The 19,955-nt window shown below is 31.7% G+C and overlaps 1 protein-coding gene across 2 annotated transcripts; it reads right to left on the bottom strand.

Moving 5' to 3' along the window:
* Window positions 1-1,591: 1,591 nt before the first annotated feature.
* On the bottom strand, window positions 1,592-18,016 carry LOC134274624 (transmembrane emp24 domain-containing protein 7-like). 2 transcript variants are annotated; one of them, XR_009993653.1, is made up of 4 exons: window positions 17,734-18,013; window positions 15,372-15,620; window positions 9,433-10,147; window positions 7,058-8,136 (listed from the first exon to the last, which is right to left on the bottom strand). XR_009993653.1 is itself a non-coding variant. In XM_062756901.1 (3 exons), the coding sequence occupies exons 1-3, from the start codon at window positions 17,881-17,883 to the stop codon at window positions 3,408-3,410; spliced, it is 636 nt and encodes a 211-aa protein (XP_062612885.1). In that variant the 5' UTR covers window positions 17,884-18,016; the 3' UTR covers window positions 1,592-3,407. The 2 variants fall into 2 exon arrangements, 1 of the variants encoding a protein (XP_062612885.1); XM_062756901.1 differs by lacking the exons at window positions 7,058-8,136; window positions 9,433-10,147 and adding an exon at window positions 1,592-3,644 and having other exon boundaries at window positions 17,734-18,016.
* Between the last annotated feature and the right edge of the window lie 1,939 nt (window positions 18,017-19,955).

The raw sequence follows: 19,955 nt of genomic DNA, 5'->3' as shown, positions 1-19,955 counted from the left end.
AATGGCATCTCATGCAAAAAATCAGGATAAAATAAACCGTAGAGTTAACATTGGTTCCTATTGCATTATTGTTGTTTTTGAGGGACCGCAAGATATATCGTCTTTGCAAATGTTAGGTCAAGTAAAAATAAGATTTGATTTTAAAACAATTATCAGAATCACATTAGGCATTTGAAAATGTAAATTCATTCAGCAGAATTAACCTTGTTTCCTATTGCATTTATTGTTTTCTTAGATTGCCAAACGCGCGCCTTCTGCAAGTTTTGTGCAAATGTAAAGTGAAGGAAAACATTTTGATGAGATACTAGAATTTTATTAACCTTGCAAAATGTAAATTCATTCAGTGACATTTACGCTACCTGAGCGGACTGCTTGCATATATTTCATAGATAATTGATCAGTGAAAAAAAAATGCATGCAATTAGGTTCACATCTTAAACAATGTATGTGAAACAATGTTTTTGTCTCTTGCGGACGTACCGGTGTTGTAGAGTAGGATTTCCCCCATAGCCGCCTTTTCCCCCAGAAATCGTACTTAGAGTAGGATTTCCCCCCGAGGGGAAATATCACACCAGAGCCAAATTTCCCCCTCTTTCTTTCTCAGAGTAGGATTTCCCCCCTCGTTATAGAGTCAATATACAAACCACAGCCGCAATATTTTTGTGAAAAAAAAGACAAACGACAAACTGATTTTTAAAAGGTAAATGAGTGGGTTTTTTTTTTACTTTTGTTGTAAGGCAAATCATGGAATCTCAACCAAAATATTTAGCTTTCAAATGAAATGTAAATATTCTCAAAATATAATGAATCAAACAAAAATGGATGTCTAGATTGGTATATATTTTTGGACCTATTTTGGTTGTAAATGATTACAATAATAAACTTTCTAAAATATTATAAAAATTGTAAACTTACTATGTTCAAATTTCCACCTTTCTGTAACCATATGTATTAATCTATACATTTTTTTTTTGTCATATAAAATCTCCTTAGATTCCGTTTTTTTGAAACTTTAGTTTTAATGAAAATTTTAACTTTCATTTTACTTATTAAAATAGGAATTCAATTGTAATTTTCAAGGTTTGTTTGTATCATCTGTCCTTAAATCATATTTCATTGCGGGGAAAATTGACTCTGGGGGAAATCACACTTCTATACAGAGTAAGATTTTCCCCCGGAAATTGACTCTGGTGTGGGATTTCCGTAGGGGAAATCATATTCTAGAGCCGGTTTTCCGGGGGAAATCCTACTTTAGAGCCAGTTTTCCGGGGGGAAAGTCTACTCTAGAGCCAGTTTTTCGGACGGAAAGATTTTAGGGGGGATATCCTACTCCACAAGACCGGTACCAGTATTCTTTGAAAACAAAACACCCACGTCTTTCTCTTGCTAGAATAAGAAGTGTGGAATCTGATCATTATTAAGAAAAAAAAAACAGAATTGAAAAAAATACGTTCAAACTGTTGTAGATTCTTCATTTTGACAACTTATTTAATGCTATTAAATTGCTGAATGAGATTTTCTGTTATTGTTCAATTTATCCAAACATTGTAAATGCTTTATACTGGTTTTCATCATATGAAAAAAAAAGAACCACATCTTTCATATTTTAATTCTGCCACGATGAAAAAGAAACTTTTTTTTCTGTTTTATTGCAACGTTTCATTTGATCTTAGAACATCAACACACTAGAACATACGTACAGAACCCACTCTTTCTTAAGGAAGTGTCTCTATACGTTAAAATATAATTCATATTGTTCATACAGACATTCACTTATAATAATACATGTCATATATAAATAAAGACATAGGATACTGAACTGAAATTGCATCCGTTTGTCAAAAATACCTGTAAACGGTTTTTTGCAAACCTATTCACGTTCAATTTTTTTCACGTATTTTATTTATCGTACTGGTTTCCCACCCTTTTCTTTAAATTTATGTCTATAAATTTAAAAAAACATCAACAAGTGTAACTCTCGCCCTTTTAAAAAAGAAATGAAACTTATCATTTTTTTTTACCGTGAAACAAATTAATGTGAAGCGTAAATAAGCAAAACAGAAAGTTTTATTAAATTTATATTTCTTATAGGGTTTGAGTATCCTATGACCTTATTCTGTTAATTAAATAAATCAATCCTTTTTTTGAAATGACAGAAGGCATCATTTGATACATGGACATAAACTGTATGCACTGAATTCAAATCACAACCCTTCAAGTGTTCGCACACGTCAAAATTGAAAAATGATAAGACTAAAAAAAGTACACTTCTATACCTCATACTGAACTTTTAAGAAAGATTATAATTATTATATATGCATGATTTTCATAAATATTAATATAACCAAACACCCTACTCATTTCTTAAATACAAGCAAAAATGAAAGCTTCAATATTAAAGCTCTCATCAATATAAATAGTTAAGCCATTCAACCATCTACATTTGGAACATGTTATATAAATTGTTTTTAAACTCTCAAAAAAGAAGGTTTACAAAGAACTATTCATAAAATATTTCCTTTTACTAAGAACAAAAAAAAAGAAAAGAAACAAAAATGAATACTAAAATCGCATGTATTGTCATAAAATTTTTCACTAGGAAAACACAATGCTGGATAAACACAATGTTCTTTATTCTTAAACATGCAAAGATGAAGCATATAAAATCAAGACTTGTAAAATCTCATTGGAACCTGGCAAGCAAACGAAGCAAAAATATTAACATTTCTCAACATATTCTTAAAAATTCTGAAATTTCGAAAAAAGGACAGTTTTGGTATAAAAAGTGTTGTTCACATAATTACATTACTAGCTAACAAACTAGTGGATGATTTACTGATTTGTATCATATCGTTTTTGAAACAATTCTGTTACAAATTTTCTAATAGTCGTCAGTAGCAGAAATCATCCATACGATGATTTATATTTCCATGTTATTCATGTATAATAACTTTAATTTGTTCAATGAATTGAGACTGTCAGACAATGTTATCTGTTAAAAGTGGCTGTAGAAACTTTGATCATCACGAGACTTTTTTTTTGAAAATCCATTCTCAATTTTTCGTACATGATATATTTGTATGAGAAATCTGACTTCTTACCTACCCTATTTTTCTTTTACATCTCTTTGTCTAATAATGAACACAGTTCATAATTGCACATAAATAGGCCCAAAGGTTCAACCATTCTCAAAAAAAGACAAATCTCTCATTTAAAGTAATTGCTTATATTTCCATATATATATATATCCAGTAAGTTTTGCACTGGAAGACAGCTGCATGGTATTCTGAAAATGTCTTTGTTTCAAAAATAGAATTAGATTTCATTTTTTTAATATTATCATAAAATCAAATTTTTTATGAGTGAGGAGAAATGTTGAACCATCTGAGGACTATATAACCTGAGGATTACGAGTGTATAGGCATACCACTCGTTTTCTTCTCCGTGAAGAAACTCCTCAAAATAAACACCTGCCCGAGTCCAATGAGTAGAATAATCAAAGTCTCGCCGATAGACCAGTAACTCACGCGAGAATGGAGCTCCTCCGCAAATATTCTTCCGGTTGCTTCGCGGAGCTTGAAGTGGGTCTGAGAATCTATGACATCATTTAGGGATTTGTGAATATCTTCTGTGGCAGTTTCCATCTACAAGGAGGAAAAATTAATGAAGTCTTTAATTAGGTAATAGATATGAGGATGTATTACAAGGTATGACGCCATAAAAAGAAATCACCAATAATATATATATATTTAAATACATGCAATGATTGTCAAGAGAATCAATTACAATTGCAATGAAACTGTTATATGTTTCACGTATTTATACGAAATATTTCAATTACATGTTTTAAGTTCATAATATTCCAGTTTCTAATGGCATTTATATACATGATAAAAATGTGTGCATACCAGCAATTCAGCATCAAAAAATAATAAACATAATTTAGTAAGTAATATATTTATAAAGGATGTAGAATGAATTTAAAGATGCATATTGTCAATTCATTGATTGAAATCTTCCTGATCCCGATTTTTTGTACATCGCGAAATATGATTATTTACACGAGCAACGACTAATTTCTGCACAAATAACAAGGGATAGATATTCATTATTAAATGCTACAATTACGTCATTAAAATTGCGAAAACTATAAGTTATAGACTTAAAATATTTTGCAAACTGTTGTTAGGCAAACTGAGTATGACGAGCAAATTCAACTTCTTCACTTTTTTGGATCTAATTGGTTGGAATAAAAAGATTCACTGCATCTAATTGTTCATCACTCTGACTAAATGTTCATATCGGTATTTCTGAAGTAGTGTGTTTTGATGCAAAAGATACAGCCACGAAAAACGTATAACTGTCAAATTAGGAGAGGAGGGCATGGAATCAAAATTCATTCGCAAGGGATATTTCAGTGGTGATGCACAAGTTACAAGAGATGTTTGTAAAACACTTATGCCCCCCTCCCCCCAAAACTGGAATTTTTCTAAGTCCAAAAGGGCATAACTCTGTCAAAAATGGTGCGGTCATACCCAAAACAGATCTTGACCTAGATATTCATCTGTCAAATCTGTATACTAAATACCATTTCAATATGTGGAACCTCTCCGAAGAAAATGAACGGAAACTGAAAATAATTGGAATTTTTCCAAGGGGCATAACTCTGTCAATTATGGTGCTATCGTACCCAAAACAGAACTTGACCTAGATATCTATCTGACTAATCTGTATACTAAATTCCTTTTCAATGTGTGCAAATGAACGGAAACTGCAAATAATTGGAATTTTTCTAAGTCCAAGGGGCATAACTCTGTCAAAAATGGTGCGATTGTACGTACCCTAAACATAACTTGTCCTAGATACTCATCTGATATACCTGTATACCAAATTTCATTTTAGTATGTGCAACGGTTGTGAAGAAAATGAACGGAAACTAAGTGGACCGAGAGAAAGACTGATCGACCGACAGACAGCAGCAAAGCAATATGCCCTCCCTTCTTAGAAGGTGGGCATAAAAATTGAAAAACATGTTCTTTTTATGTGCAAAGGCCATGGTCGGTGTTAATTAAGGACATTGGCAACGTTTCTGGCTTTCGTATAGAATTTTTCAAGATTTTTTGAACAGGTTTAATGGTACCAAACATGTTCAATTCAGGTCCTTTTCACCCATCAAGCCAGCCTTCCTTTAACGATTTTGTCAAATCAATGTTTTTACAATTTTCAATGCATTTCCTATGTAAAATGTTGATAAAATGGGCCTATAATATTTTTAACCATACGTTTTCTCTAAAACCCATTTATTTCATAAGGTTTATACATAAAACACATTGTTGAAACCTTATTTCCGATGACATGCATATAATTTGGCTGAAAATGCGAATATTGAAACAAAACACAGAAATACCAGCGCTGTTCTTTAATTTTGATTACTTCCCTTTACTGTAATAACATCTAATCAATATTCATAATGATCAAGAGAGTGGTTGTTTGTTTCTATTCTATAATTTACTTAATTTGAAACGAACTGTCAAAAAACATTTTTGCAAGGATTTATAGTAACTTTTTAATGGTGCATCATTTACATAACCTATGGAATCGTTCTCATTCGGTTCACCTAGCTATCAACACTTTCAGCATAATTATTTCACACCTTTGCACTTCCCAGCAATCATTTATCTATTCTAAATGACGACCTGTCTGCCCCCTCAACACAATGTAAACAAACCCATCGCTGCTTTTCTTTTATTACTGTAGAGTTGAATATATCCGATAAAAAAACACACGTGTTTTTGTTTATATAACTGTTAATTTTTGTTTTCAGCGCCTAGAGAATTCATAAGATCACTCTCAATGACTTTTTTTCATAAGTAAAAAAACCTGGGTATAAACCTTTTTTCTCCGGAAACCCTTCGTTGCCAATGACCTTAACAAAGAAAAACTTCAAAGTAATGGAGTAAAAAATCATTGAATTATCGGGAAGACGTGAAACGGAAATCCATCTGCAAAATATAACAAAAATTTTCTCATTCAAACGATTAGTATTATTCAAAATGAATCAATAAAAGGCCAAAATTCAAGGTCAATGTGGGTATTAAGTCGAAAATTATGAAACATTTTTGGGTATTCAACATAATTTCTAATTTTCCCTCATTTAAAAGTTATACTGATTTTTAAATTTCAGAACAGACAACAGAATGAGATTTTTATATAATCTGTCAATAACTAAGTCGAATGCTGACTAGATGACGTTTAAATACTAATTGTTAGTTACACATGGAATTGTCAACAGATTTTTTCCGTTATTTCCCGATCATAACAAGGAGCACACAGCACTATGACCTGTTGAGAGGAGATGCTCACTCCTTCATGTCATATGATCCCACCTCTGATGTTTCGGAGGTCCGTGTTTGTTCTGCTCCTGATTTGTAATGTTGAGTTTACTTTTGAGCTTGAATACTGTTCGTTTTCTCCATTATAATTCATTGATTTGCGTTTTCCAAAAAGCAAGAGACATAAAAGGAGACTTTTCCCATGTAAAAGGCTCGTTCCATAAAATGAACATTGAAATTAATTTCAGAATTTTCAAAATGTTTTTTTTTTATTGAACAAGAGAATTGAATAATAAGAAGTGATTTATTCCCATGATATTATAATACAGCAAAAAAAAAAAAAAAAAAAACAACAAATACACTCAAAGGAAACCAACTGATTTAAATACAGTATATGTACAAAAATGTAAGTTATGAGTTAGGCTCTATATAAAATAAATACATCTAACTAATCAAATTCACAATTAAAATTGCAAGTATCATAAAGAATTAAAGTCTTGTTAACAAAAAAGGTTAAAGAAAATATGTAGGAAAAGGGTCTTTTAAAATAAAACTTTGGGTGTGATTGTATTTCCAGATAATTTATAGTTTATATATTATTGATTATGCCAATGGGTCCTCATGTTAACATAAGGATAGTGTAAGGTTGTGTAAGGGTGTGTGGGTGTGGACTGAACACAAAATTCATCAAGGGAATGTAAAACTACTCTAGGATTTTGGACATCAAATTGAGTTCCCTGAAAACACTCTTAATTTCTACAATCTGGATTTTAATTTACAAACAAAAACTTCTTACACATATGTGCTTATGAAAACCCTTACAGACGTTTGGGTTATTTTAAATGTGAGAATGAATATAACATTTGCTACTATCCACATTCAAAATAAGCTTATTTTAAGTAAATAAGCACACAGGTCAAATTTGCATTAAATGAAATCAACATTCCTTACAAAAAAAAAAGTTGCATCTTAATCAACATAATCAAGATAAACATTTGATACTTCACATTTTAAATAAGAAAACTTTTAGAGTTATCTCCTCTTCAGAGAGGGTATGGAATTGAAAAATTTCAAAACTTTGCACAAAAATGTTATATTCATAATTTGAAGAATTTGAAAATGATTACAACTACAACTGATGGAACTTTAACAATCCTGTCCTCTGTTAATGGAAATTTAACAATCAAGAGATTGATATTACTTAAAACCCCCAAAATTATTATATGAAGGATTCTGTCAAACTTACACGCTTTTCCATGTCAAAAATGTCTTTATTTTGTACCAAATCTTAAAACTGTTTCCTTGAGGATATAATGTTGAGGGTTTTCTTGCAGAAGACTTTTAAGTCGTTTCTGACTCATGGAAGATGCTCATGTTATGTGGTAAGTTGCATGCCACAAACAGTTTCTCCATATGTATACTTAGAAAGCATAAAATCAAAATTCTCGACTTAATGTGATTATAAAGAACATAAACATTTTGCCTACTGTGGTTAATGCTGGCCTGTCAACAACGCATGTATCATTCTTAGCGTAAAGCACGTTTACAGCATTTCTGCATTCCAATAGGATTTAAATTGTATGTGATTTTGTGATCAAAATGCTCTAAACTATATCCTTCAGAGAAAAAAACAAGCTTTGAACTTTTACAAACCACTTAACTGACTTAAGTCAACTAGGAAAAAAAATATTATTAGAACAGACATGAAGAACTTCATTGGAATGACAGTACACAATCATTGCATACAATCACATTAAAACAACTTATACGTGACATTGTCAAACAATTAATATAAACCAGAAGTCTCTGTCGAGACTGTAGCTCTACTGGTTTGTACTTATAACAAAGGATGAGAAAAGAAGCCATTGCCATCAGACCAAAACTGTAGGATGACTAGCGTTTTAAAGGAATTTCAAAGAAAATTCAATTTTGAGTAACCATGGCAACATCGTTCATCGAAAGTAAAATCCAATGCACTATTTTATATATCTTAGTATAGTCTACTTGTGTGCCAAGTAATATTGAAATCAAATCAAAACTGTAGGAGGAGTAGCGTTTTAAAGAAATTTCAAAGAAAATTCTATTTTCAGCAACCATGGCAACACCGTTCATCAAAATAAAAAACAAATGCACTATTTTATGTATCTTAGTGTAGTCTACTTGTGTGTTACGTAATATTGAAATCAGACCAAAACTGTAAAAGGAGGAGCATTTTAAAGGAATTTCAAAGAAAATTCTATTTTTAGTAACCATGGCAACACCGTTCAACGAAATCAAAAACCGATGCACCATTTAATGTATCTTAGTATAAGTCTACTTGTGTGCCAGGTAATATTGAAATCAAATCAAAACTGTAGGAGGAGTAGCATTTTAAAGGAATTTCAAAGAAAATTCCATTATTAGTAACCATGGCAACACTGTTCATCGAAATCAAAAACCAATGCACTATTTAATGTATCTTAGTATAGTCTACTTGTGTGCCAAGTAATATTGAAATCAAATCAAAACTGTAGGAGGAGTAGCATTTTAAAGGAATTTCAAAGAAAATTCTATTTTTAGTAACCATGGCAACACCGTTCATCGAAATCAAAAACCGATGCACTATTTTATGTATCTTAGTGTAGTCTACTTGTGTGCCAAGTAATATGGAAATCAAATCAAAACTGTAGGAGGAGTAGCGTTTTAAAGAAATTTCAAAGAAAATTCTATTTTTAGTAACCATGGCAACACCCTTCATCGAAATCAAAAACCGATGCACTATTTTATGTATCTTAGTGTAGTCTACTTGTGTGCCAAGTAATATTGAAATCAGACCAAAACTGTAGGAGGAGTAGCGTTTTAAAGGAATTTCAAAGAAAATTCTATTTTTAGTAACCATAGCAACACCGTTCATCGAAATCAAAAACCGATGCACTATTTTATGTATCTTAGTGTAGTCTACTTGTGTGCCAAGTTATATTGAAATCAGACCAAAACTGTAGGAGGAGTAGCGTTTTGAAAAATTGTTTACAGACGGACAGACAGACAGACGGACGGACGACGGACACCTTACTATCGCATAAGCTCTTCTGGTCTCTGACCAGTAGAGCTAAAAAAGAACTCATATATGAAATTACAGCTATTTAAAAAAAATTTATTAAATTATTCAATATAGTTCAATGAAATCAGTGATACACACAGATTCTTCAAAATTTGAAATTCAGATTAACAAACTCATCGTATCCTCACAGAATCATCAAGTTCTTTCACCTAGTATACATGTATCTAAATGAATGAACATATTAAATAAATGAAGATCTGAGACATTTCTTTCTATTCTGACATGCTGAACTCTCTCTCTCTCTCTCTCTCTCTCTCTCTCAGCACTTTCATCAATATTAAAAAGTAAAATGAAACAATCTTATAACAATCTATTTGACTTGTTTGAGCACTGAACATTCAAAATGTCATTTTGATCACTGTCTTTCCTCAACTCTCTCTTTTTCTCCTCCATTTCCTCTCATAAACAGACAAACACACAGACATACACATCCTATACATGGAATTTATATAAACAGTCTCCCTATCTATAAACTAAGAGTATACACATCTTATGGTTTTGACCCTCGTTTTTCTGTAAAGAAACTCCTAAGCACTAACACCTGTCCGATGCCTATCATCAGAATAATCAAAGATTGTCCTAGCGACCAGTAAAACACGCGATCGTTGAGATCCTCCGCGAAAGCTCGACCCTGCGCCTCCCGTAACTTGTGATGAGTCTGATAGTCGAGAACTGACTTCAAGTCTTCGTGAATGTTTACCGCCGAATTTTCCATCTGAAGTAAAAAAGAAAGCCTGATACCACAATGTGTTTCCAATGACATGCAAGGACATTTACAGGTAACCAATAGAAAATCAGACGTTTTTTCTGTGACATGCAAGAATATTTTCATACGAAAACAAACTTTAAATCTGAGTTTTTCTTTTGTACCAGGAACAAAATCCACAATTTGAAGTATAAATAAGGAGGAATCTTATTATGTCAAGTCATGCAGCTTATTTTTTTTTTTTCAAAACAGGAATACCCTAATCATAGTTTTCCCATATGATTTTTGGACAAGAAGAGAATGATTTTTAACAAAATATTTACAGTACCTCAAGTTTTCTAAAATCTTTGCAAAATCTAGAGTTTTACACGAAGAGATTTGCAAATTAGCTAACCAGAATCAAAATCTGGAGTTTTACTTTCAGTTACTATCTTTACAAAACAATATTTCTAGAAGTATTATGCTAAATAAATCAACCAAGCAACCCAAGCTCATTTTTTTGTTTTTGAGTAATGTAATCAAACTTTATGCCATTAAAAAGAGCTCAATAAATGCTGTACAATATCAACCGTAACTGGTGCTCAGCAAAACTCAGATTAAAATCCTTTTTTTAAATCCCCAATAGCACGTTCAGCAAGAAGAAAGATTAAGTTCTAATGAACATTATACCAGAAAATATCACTTTTATCATGCAAATTTCAAAGTTAATTTTTTTTTTGGCAGCTGATGAAAATTATAGCTAAATGATGATGAGGAAAGTGTTATGTATGAGGTGAGAGATTATAAATAAGTTTTAATATACCAGCAAGCAACGGTTAGTGCAGTATGGGACAGTGAGATAACAAAATGACATCAAGCATTAAAAACTTAGAAAAAAGAAGAAACATCAATTCTGCTTGCAGTGAGTCAACAAAATACTATTAAAAGAAAAAAAAAATTCAACCAACCCCAGTCATGAAATTTCCCAAAAGTATGACAGCGTATTCTTACAGAAAATTGTCAAATTGATAGAATTTGGAGGAAAAAATTAAGATTATTCAATTAATTATATAGAGAAAATAAAGGACAAATCATCTCTAAATAGGAAATATTCATAAACTGAAACACATTTGTCTTTATTAGAGTTGTCTCTCTTGTTAAAGAGTTCAGTTCTCCTTAAAATAAAAGAATTTAATGATCTAAACAATCTTTTACTCTATTTTCACTTTCACTTCCCTTTTTAATTGTAAAGTAACCATTGCAAGCAGAATCTGTTCAATAAATGTTGATTAGTAAGTTTAATGAGAAGGTTAGGTTCAGTGTGCATACAATGTATTTCACAACACACAACACTGAATTAAATGTGAAGACTTGAAATCAGTTCTCTGCAATCAAACAGGTCAAAGGTCAAAAGTGAATAAAGACTAAATCAACTAAATGTAAAATCTTACTATCTAAATCAATGATTCAATGTTCGAGATAGCAAAATATAACTGTATTAGATGCATAACAAGAGAGCATCAAACATATTATACTGCACTATAACTGATCAGACACACAATATCTAAGTTAACAGAAACACAAGCCATAACATATCAATTCAAAGAAATGGTCTGTCTAAATTTCTCAAAAAGCCATGGCTTTCTACAGCTTAAGGGTTTGATCCCGTTTTGCACACATTTGAATTTCAGGCACAGGGCTCTCACACCCATTTTTGGTACTGGGGCCGGGGCCAGTGGAATTAGGAAAACAGCGATGTTTTTATAAAAAAAAATTGGGAATTTTCAGTCTATGCGAAAGTTATTTTTTACCACACAGGACCGAATCAAATTTTGTCAGACTGAAAAAAACTTGTGTAAGCAAATGAAACATGTGAAAATTAGTGATGGAAAATTATTATCGGTTATAATCGGTTGGGCATAATCCATTAAAAATCGTAGAAAAGTTAAACTTATTCAAATTTCAGTCAGGTTTTTACAAAAAAAATATCATAACCTAATTAATATTTCTTTTTAAAAAAGTGGAATATAATATTTCATAACTTTAAACAAAATCAATATATTGAAACAGAATGGGAATTTATTTCTTTAACAATTCCAGTCAATGGGTATATTACTGGTATTAGTCCCACCTTTCATTACATGCATTTATTTCTTGAGATTACAAGTTTTAAAAGTTATCAACAAACTAGACTTGTTATATTATTGATTATAATAACGTTTACATATTGTCTACACTTAAAATGTTTTTCTTTGTATAGTAAAACATCGTATTATTGTCTTTTCCTGTTATTAGTCTGACCCTATGTTCAGTCATGGCGGTAATAAAAACATGGCGGTGATTCCTTCGATGTTTTAAACATTCATCATTACTTTAAGTTCTTTGCACTTGGATTTGGTAATAAAATTGAAGTGTGACTATTTTATTTTTTGTCAGCGATGTTGGCAACATTTATTTCTTACTCTGAGACATCGGACATTCCGGTCCCGTTAAAAATCGGTTAGGTCCCACGGTCTGATGCCTTTCGCATAGACTGAATTTTTAAACTGTCATAACCTAAGCTCTTAAAACAGGAAAAATCAAATAAACACAGAGTAATTATAGTAACTGAAACGAATCATCATCATCGCTTTTACGACTGTGAAAGATATGCTTTTTATTAACAGTTATAAATTTCAAGCAATGATACATTGGGAATTTTTACACTAAAATTTGGGAAAAAAGGTGCCTTTTTCAAGTTGGGAACGGGGCCGAATATCGGCCCCAAATAAAGAGAATCGAGAGCCCTGAGGCATATGAAAAATGTGTGCAAATTGGGAATTCAAACAGATGAGATAATTAGTTAATTGTATAGTCTAAGTCCAAAAAAATTATAGTCTTGTTTCCTGCTACTAGCCTGAAAAAAATAGGGTAGGTAGGTAGGTAAATTATTTTATTTTTCTTTTTTATTTTATTTTTTCTGATGGTGTTTCTTTGGATATGTTTTAATACAAGATCAAATTAAACATAGGTCAATATTGCCTTTTGACATTAAATTTCATGCATTTTGATGCACAACTCACGTGGTATTTTATGAATGTCCTTATTTAAAACATAGAATATTATGAAATACCACTTGAAGATATATTTTTCTCAGTTTTGGAACATGAAATTCCAAAAATTCCTGATTTTTTTCCCCAAAACTTAAAAAAACTTTAGGGTCGGGTGCAAAAAATAGGGTATCTCGGGTAGCAGGAAAAAAGACTATTTTTATTTTTGTCCTAATATACCAAAGTTGGTAGATAGGGGAAAGGTGAACCTATAAGAAGGTCAAGACTGCTTTTGAGTGAAGCACTGTCCTAACTAAATTGTGGTTTTGTTTATTGTGGGGACATTTAGTTTTATTCCAAAAAGATTTTTAACCATATTCATAACTATAACTTGTTGTAACCAAGCAGATCTAACTATTCATAATATGCTGAAGTGTTCCCTCATGCAAGATAATAGATATGCCCTTGCATAATATTGTTCGATATTTTACAAGCATATCCCATCATGTTCCCATCAACATATAAGAAAGAAGTTTAGGAAATAGTTATGAAAGCCTAGAAAATTAACAAAATTGAATCGATGGCCAAGGTACAATATCCATTTTAGTTTTACTTAAATTATAGCAAATTAAACTCACATACTCATAGCCCCCCCCCCCAAAATTTAGCAGGATGTTTGGATATTATATATAAATCTTTTAACAGGCAGTATACACACTAGCTTTAGGAAACTGGTGGTTGTTGTAACTGTTATTAAAGTCAGAGTGAGAGTGTATTAATGAAACACGGCTAAACTACTAATACAGGGCTTAATCATCCTTACACGTTACATCTTAGTTCAGAAAATGGACTCTGTCTCAATTGAGAAAATACCCCCCCCCCAAAAAAAAAACAAACCTTAGGTACAAATTGCAAATTGCCAAAATGAATTAAAATGATAAACATTATTTTTTTTTATGGTTTTACATTGAAAAACTTGAAATGTTGCGATTTAAGTGATTCATTAAGGGTACAGGGCCCTGCTGCAGAAAGGGACAATTAAGCCCTGCGGTATTATAACATAACAACTCACCAGTGTCCTGTCCTAAAAGTGGAATCACATAAACTCTTTAATTTAAGAGGAACAAAGCAGTGATTTAACACTTAAATCATTTGGAAAGCAAAATTTTAAATTGTTAAAACAAAATATTACTGACATTTTGTGATGTGAATTTTTAATTTTTACAAAGGATCAGTTTACAAATATATGTATTGGATGCAAAGTTTAGTATGCAGCCTTCATATTTAGATGTGGTTGATGTTAAAAATCATACTGTGACAAGAAATTGAAGATTATGAAGAATGCATGAACATATTTCTTGGAAAATGTAATTTACAAACAAAGACATTGACTTACAGTGAATAAAGAAAGTCTTAATTGAAGTAAACTCTTTCTGAATGACATAAGTGCTAAATCAATGGAGATCAAAAGATCATACTTTAAATTCCAAGGTCTTATGGCACTGATTATCATTTCTTTAAAAAAAATCAAATTGCATTCCTCGCCTATTATATTTAACATGTTTAATATGCTTTATATTAATCACGTTAATTGGAAAAGGTTAATTCGGATCATGCTTACAAAAGAAAATCTAAAAAAAATAATTTCTAGTATGTATTTTAATGTTTTGTTTAGCTTGAACAATAACATGCATGCTAAGCTGCCATTTCAATACTAATTAAAACTTTTTAAAAATCAAAATGTCATAAATCTAAAGTGTGTTCTGATTTTAACATACTGATGTGCATTGTGCAACCAGGTTCTACATAGGACCATAAAACTTTAATATGGTGACATTCGGTCTCGTTTCACTTTTCCAAACTAAATTCCTTTAATTTGTAAAAGTGAAACAGAGATGAAAATCGTGGAATCTTCGAATTCTTTTGGCCCAAGAGCTAGAAGACAACCCCACAGAAATTTTAGCGAGGATTCAATTTGAATTAAGTTATTTAGTGAGGGTGTTGAGATTGCTAAAATTATATATCACTAACAATTTATTCTGTTTAAAAGGTTATTTTTATTATTATCTGTCTTTGCACAATAAAATTGCTACAATTACATCTCACTTCATTTCAGCCCCCTTTCTTTAGGGCAAATCGCAAAATTTGCATCTCGCTAAAATTTCCACTTATAAGGTACTTATGATCAAATCCAAAAGAGAAAGCAGTAAAGAGTCCAAACCTACCATAGTCATCGCTGTAGCCTGCTTATTCTCTGAATCAAACAGAGGCTTCTCTTCTCCAACCTGGAAGTCGAAGTAGACGACTTTGTGTGAGAACGTAGAGAACTCGTTACTGAAGCAGAACTTGTAGATCCCAGTCTGGTCAGGTGTCCAGGTGAAGCTGTCGTACTGTTTCTTCACGTCCTTGTACAGTGTCTGACCGTTAGGGGCGGTCAGCTCCATATCCACATCATACTGACCTCCTGTTATCACCTGTAAACAGAGGAATAACACTTCAGTTTATACAAAACTTATCATTTATTCTCCCTGAAAATTATGTATGTTACCGTAAAGTATTATAACAGTTCCCTGATATATCTTAAATGGCAGGATTTCAACTTTTGTTGAATTGATTCCATTCTTAGGCCATATAAAATTGAAATCTTGGTTCTCAGGCCCGCGCGCATCCATTTTGAGGTAGCCGCATTGTCGATTTTATTGTAATTTTGATAAAATAAAAAGTTGGTATTGCGGAGACCAATCCGGGAAAAAAATTTCCGACCTCATTTGTTTCGTAGTTTAGTATTCAAATACCACATCCGGTAGCCATTTACAATGAGATTTTGGCTACTTCGTTTGAAAATACATTCGAGGACATTACCTACGATGTTTACACGCTGTTAAGCAATGGATAAAGCAGAAATTTTGACCAGAAATGGAAAGTATATCTGTGATTTAAAAAATTATCTTTATGTTAAAGAAAATTTGGAAATTAAAATTAAAAAAAATTCCTCCCTCATCTACTTTATTGCCAATAAAATGAAAAATAAAATGCCGCCCTCCCGCATCTGTTTTGGAGAAAATTGGCCTGAGAACCAGGGAATTAAATTTAGATAGCCTTAGGGTGAATTCACCATGCATCGGATACCCTTGTACTTCAACAAGTTCTAGCAATATCGCTACGGACGGAAAATTATCAAAATGGAGTTCAACATTTAGTTTGTGATTAAAATAACAATTTAGGACACAATTATATGCCGTTTATTGAGAAAATATCGCCAAAAATCGAGTTTTTAGAAAAAACTGAAAATTCACCATGGATCGGACATTGTTCACCATGCATCGGACAGACAGTATGGAGACCGGAAAAATATCATACCTTTATCACAGTGCTTTAAAATCCTTGATATGGATATATTTTCATCTTTTATCTCAGAAATAACCCTCAAGTTTAATTAAATCGACGATATTATTGCACAAATGTAGAACGATTCTCGATACCTCACTCTGCCTTAGAAATGCTTTAAAATGCTTATAATGCCGTTATTCGCGCCTTTTTTCTCATGGTTTATCATACTCTGGTTTGAAGAAATAAATTGAGTAAAATTCCAGACGTCATATATCGATAACTTGTATTTTGACTGAAAATATAGAGTTTTTATTTTCTTTTTCCGCAAAAAACAGCTGTCAGCTGGGTTCTGTATGAAAATGGTAGTGCTTACCTTTGCATCGAAAAGTGTCCGATGCATGGTTAATTTGTGTCCGATGTACGGTGAAAATAGCATACTAGTAAAAACCAGCTCTAATAAGAATTAAACAAACATTGAAGTGAAATTTAATTATAATTTATGTAAAATTACCAATCCCTGACAAAATTCACCAAAGTCTGACTCGTTCCGTGGAAGTCGAATTTAAAAGAACGATAACTTTAAAAATTACAACATCATAAATTTCGGGTTATTCCCCTTTGATGATGTAAAATATGACGTAACTTCAAGGCCATTTGCGGGGTATTTTTATCACAACATGATAAACACAATCGGTATCATTAAAAAATTTAAATCTTCGTCTTTATGACAGAAACAAATAAATACACAGAACTCTTAGGGAGAAAGAGAGTTTATTGCCTAAAGTTGTCCGAAGCAAGGTATGTGTCCGATGCATGGTGAACTCACCCTATATGTTTTTCTTTATCATGGTAATTCTAAATTTGTATACTTCCATTCAAATGACACCTTTTTTAGCAAATATGTTTGGTTGCATAATTATTGTCAAGAAAAAAAATTTCCTGCAACATTTCAAAAACTCAAACATATGGTTAAAAAAGGACTTCCTATAAATTAATGTTTTCCTTCAGCTTCTTTAATAAGGACACTGTATCTGTTTACAGAGAACTAACACTTATAAGTAAAATTTTCATGTTGTAACTGCTGGGAATTTAACAATACTTCAAATAAAAAGCTAGATCCAATGTACATGTACATGAATGTGAACAGAGGAAAATCGGGCTAACGATTCATCGCCTCCAAATTCTGCAAATTTGCATCAATATAAATATCATAATTTAAATGTTTGAAACCTGCCATATGGCAAGAACAATTCTCACCTGAAATTCTATCGTGGATTGTACGCCTTTCTCAATTTTCTCAAAGAAACACTGTTTTTCACTGTCTGGCAGTTCAAATGTCAATTCAGTCCCGAAAACCACGGAAATGAAAACTAAAATCATGGAACACACAAGATATAAGCGATCCATGTTTTTCTTTCGTCCAAGCACTTGTCTGGGTTAATTTTCTGCTCTATTAAGTCCAAATGTAACATGTGTTTATTTGTGACAACACCGGTCGATTTCCAATATGGCGAAAGTTACGTGGCATTCCTCCAAACACAAAAGAGTTCCACGACAAGTGCACGGATTATCGATCGTTGTAAATGTAGATAATTTTTTTCCTTTGAAGGGCTCAAATGATGGAAATGAATTCAGAATGAAAATAATCCGAATTACCTGTTAAAAATAAAATAAAATGAAGAAATTAATGAATAAATAAATAAAATGCATAAATAAATAAATAAATAAATAAATAAATAAATAAATAAATAATATGTTTTACGGTGTGACCGTTGAGGCGAGCGCAGTTGTACCATCAAAACACTTGAAAAATTGATCAACTTCAAACATCAATCGCACGAGAGGTCTCGACTATCACACGACGTCACGGAGCTAAAAACGGCCGAGCGTAAACTATAGACCTAACAATTTTGGTCGAAAAACATTGAAATTTCTTGTTTCTTTGAATTTCTACAAACTGAAAGCTTTTTATGCTTTAATTGTTTATTTATTTATAAAAGCAACCGACATGACTTCGTCAAAATTCGCATAAAATGAAAGCCGGTGTTGTGGCATGGGGGTATTTTTTTGAATAAGGCAAGGCAAAATCATTTCGTTAAGATTTCGGTAAGAAACAATGTTCCTTTATTTTTTTTAACTATTTTTGATTTATTTGCGCAAAGGACATTGGGTAGTGCAGGAATTCTGGGAATGTTTCACAGGGAAATTTGGCTAACATATGTACAGATTTCATTCCTCTGTTCTTACACGTTAGTAACGCTAGCTGCGCTCGCTAAAATGCATATATAAATAAATAACATGCATAAATAAATAAATAAAATGCATTAATAAATAAATAAAATGCATAAATAAATAATTAAATAATTAAATAAATAGAAAAACAACCAGACAATAAATAAATAAGTAAATTCAATTAAAATTAATAAGAAAAATAAATGAAGGCCATCTTGCAGAAAAAAAAAGAAGTTTTATGTTTGCCTTCCCGACCCATTAGCTTTTACAAAAATAGTAAGAAATCACGAAACAATATACAATGTAACTCTGTTTTTTTCTAGGGTCACTTAAGAAAAGGAAAAATATTTTACGGGGTTAATCATTTTCCCTATGGACGATTAATTTTTTCATTTATTATTGATTGTTTGTTGTAAAAATTAAGTAATACAGATCCCAAGTTAGATTTCTTCCGTATAATTAGAACGTCACTTATTTTTGTAACTTAACATGATTTCATATTCAATATGTATGTCAATCTCAAATATTGTTGTAATGCAGCTTAAACCGTGTTACATGTATGTAACTATCTAATAAGGGTCTGTTATCTTTATCATAAATAATAAGGAAACGGATTAGTATAAGTTTTTGAAACTTGTTTCCGAATCCTTTTTGATCTTTGTACTTCCTATCTGTATTTCTTGCTTGTCATGTTCAAATAAAATATGGTTTAAACTAACCAACTGTCAGTATTCGACCATATATGGATTCTACTCGAATGACCAAGCCAACATGCACTGCCTGGCATTGTACTCCTGCATGAGATCCTGCTAAGAGAGATAACTATGACCGACATTTTTTGTCCCTCGCCTTTCAAAATGAACAAGAACTATATAACACAAAAATTGCTTGCTTTGATGACTGTAGGACAATTTCTTTTTTTACATCTGATTTTTTTAAAGTCAAAGTATAACATGTATATCTGATGATGTTTTCGATATAATTTTATCATGCAATTTTTTTTTTGAAAACATATTCATTTGTTGTGTCCTTTATTGTATATTCCTAGAGTTTTTACTGGTTTGTTGGTCACATGTCTCTCATTTTAAAATAACATGAATTTTTAACAGCCATAATAGTATATATCTGATATATCGATGTTTAGATTAAGCCCAGCTGCTTTACATGTAGAAAATATATAATTTATCTTAATACGCGTTCTTGAATTCCTTTTCAAGCTATTTCTCGAGAAGGTCAAATTTCTCTCC

Source organism: Saccostrea cucullata, unplaced genomic scaffold (genome assembly GCF_032062105.1).
Source record: "Saccostrea cucullata isolate Sc308-1 unplaced genomic scaffold, CSIRO_AGI_Scuc_v1 ctg132, whole genome shotgun sequence".
Taxonomy (NCBI): Eukaryota; Metazoa; Mollusca; class Bivalvia; order Ostreida; family Ostreidae; genus Saccostrea; species Saccostrea cuccullata.
This window is presented reverse-complemented; position numbering and strand designations above follow the sequence as displayed.

Coding starts and splice junctions, on each gene's coding strand:
- LOC134274624 (XM_062756901.1), bottom strand. CDS start 17,883: ATGGATCGCTTATATCTTGTGTGTTCCATGATTTTAGTTTTCATTTCC. Junction 15,621..17,733: donor AATCCACGATAGAATTTCAG/GTGAGAATTGTT, acceptor CTCTGTTTACAG/GTGATAACAGGAGGTCAGTA. Junction 3,645..15,371: donor AGGCTACAGCGATGACTATG/GTAGGTTTGGAC, acceptor TCCTCCTTGTAG/ATGGAAACTGCCACAGAAGA.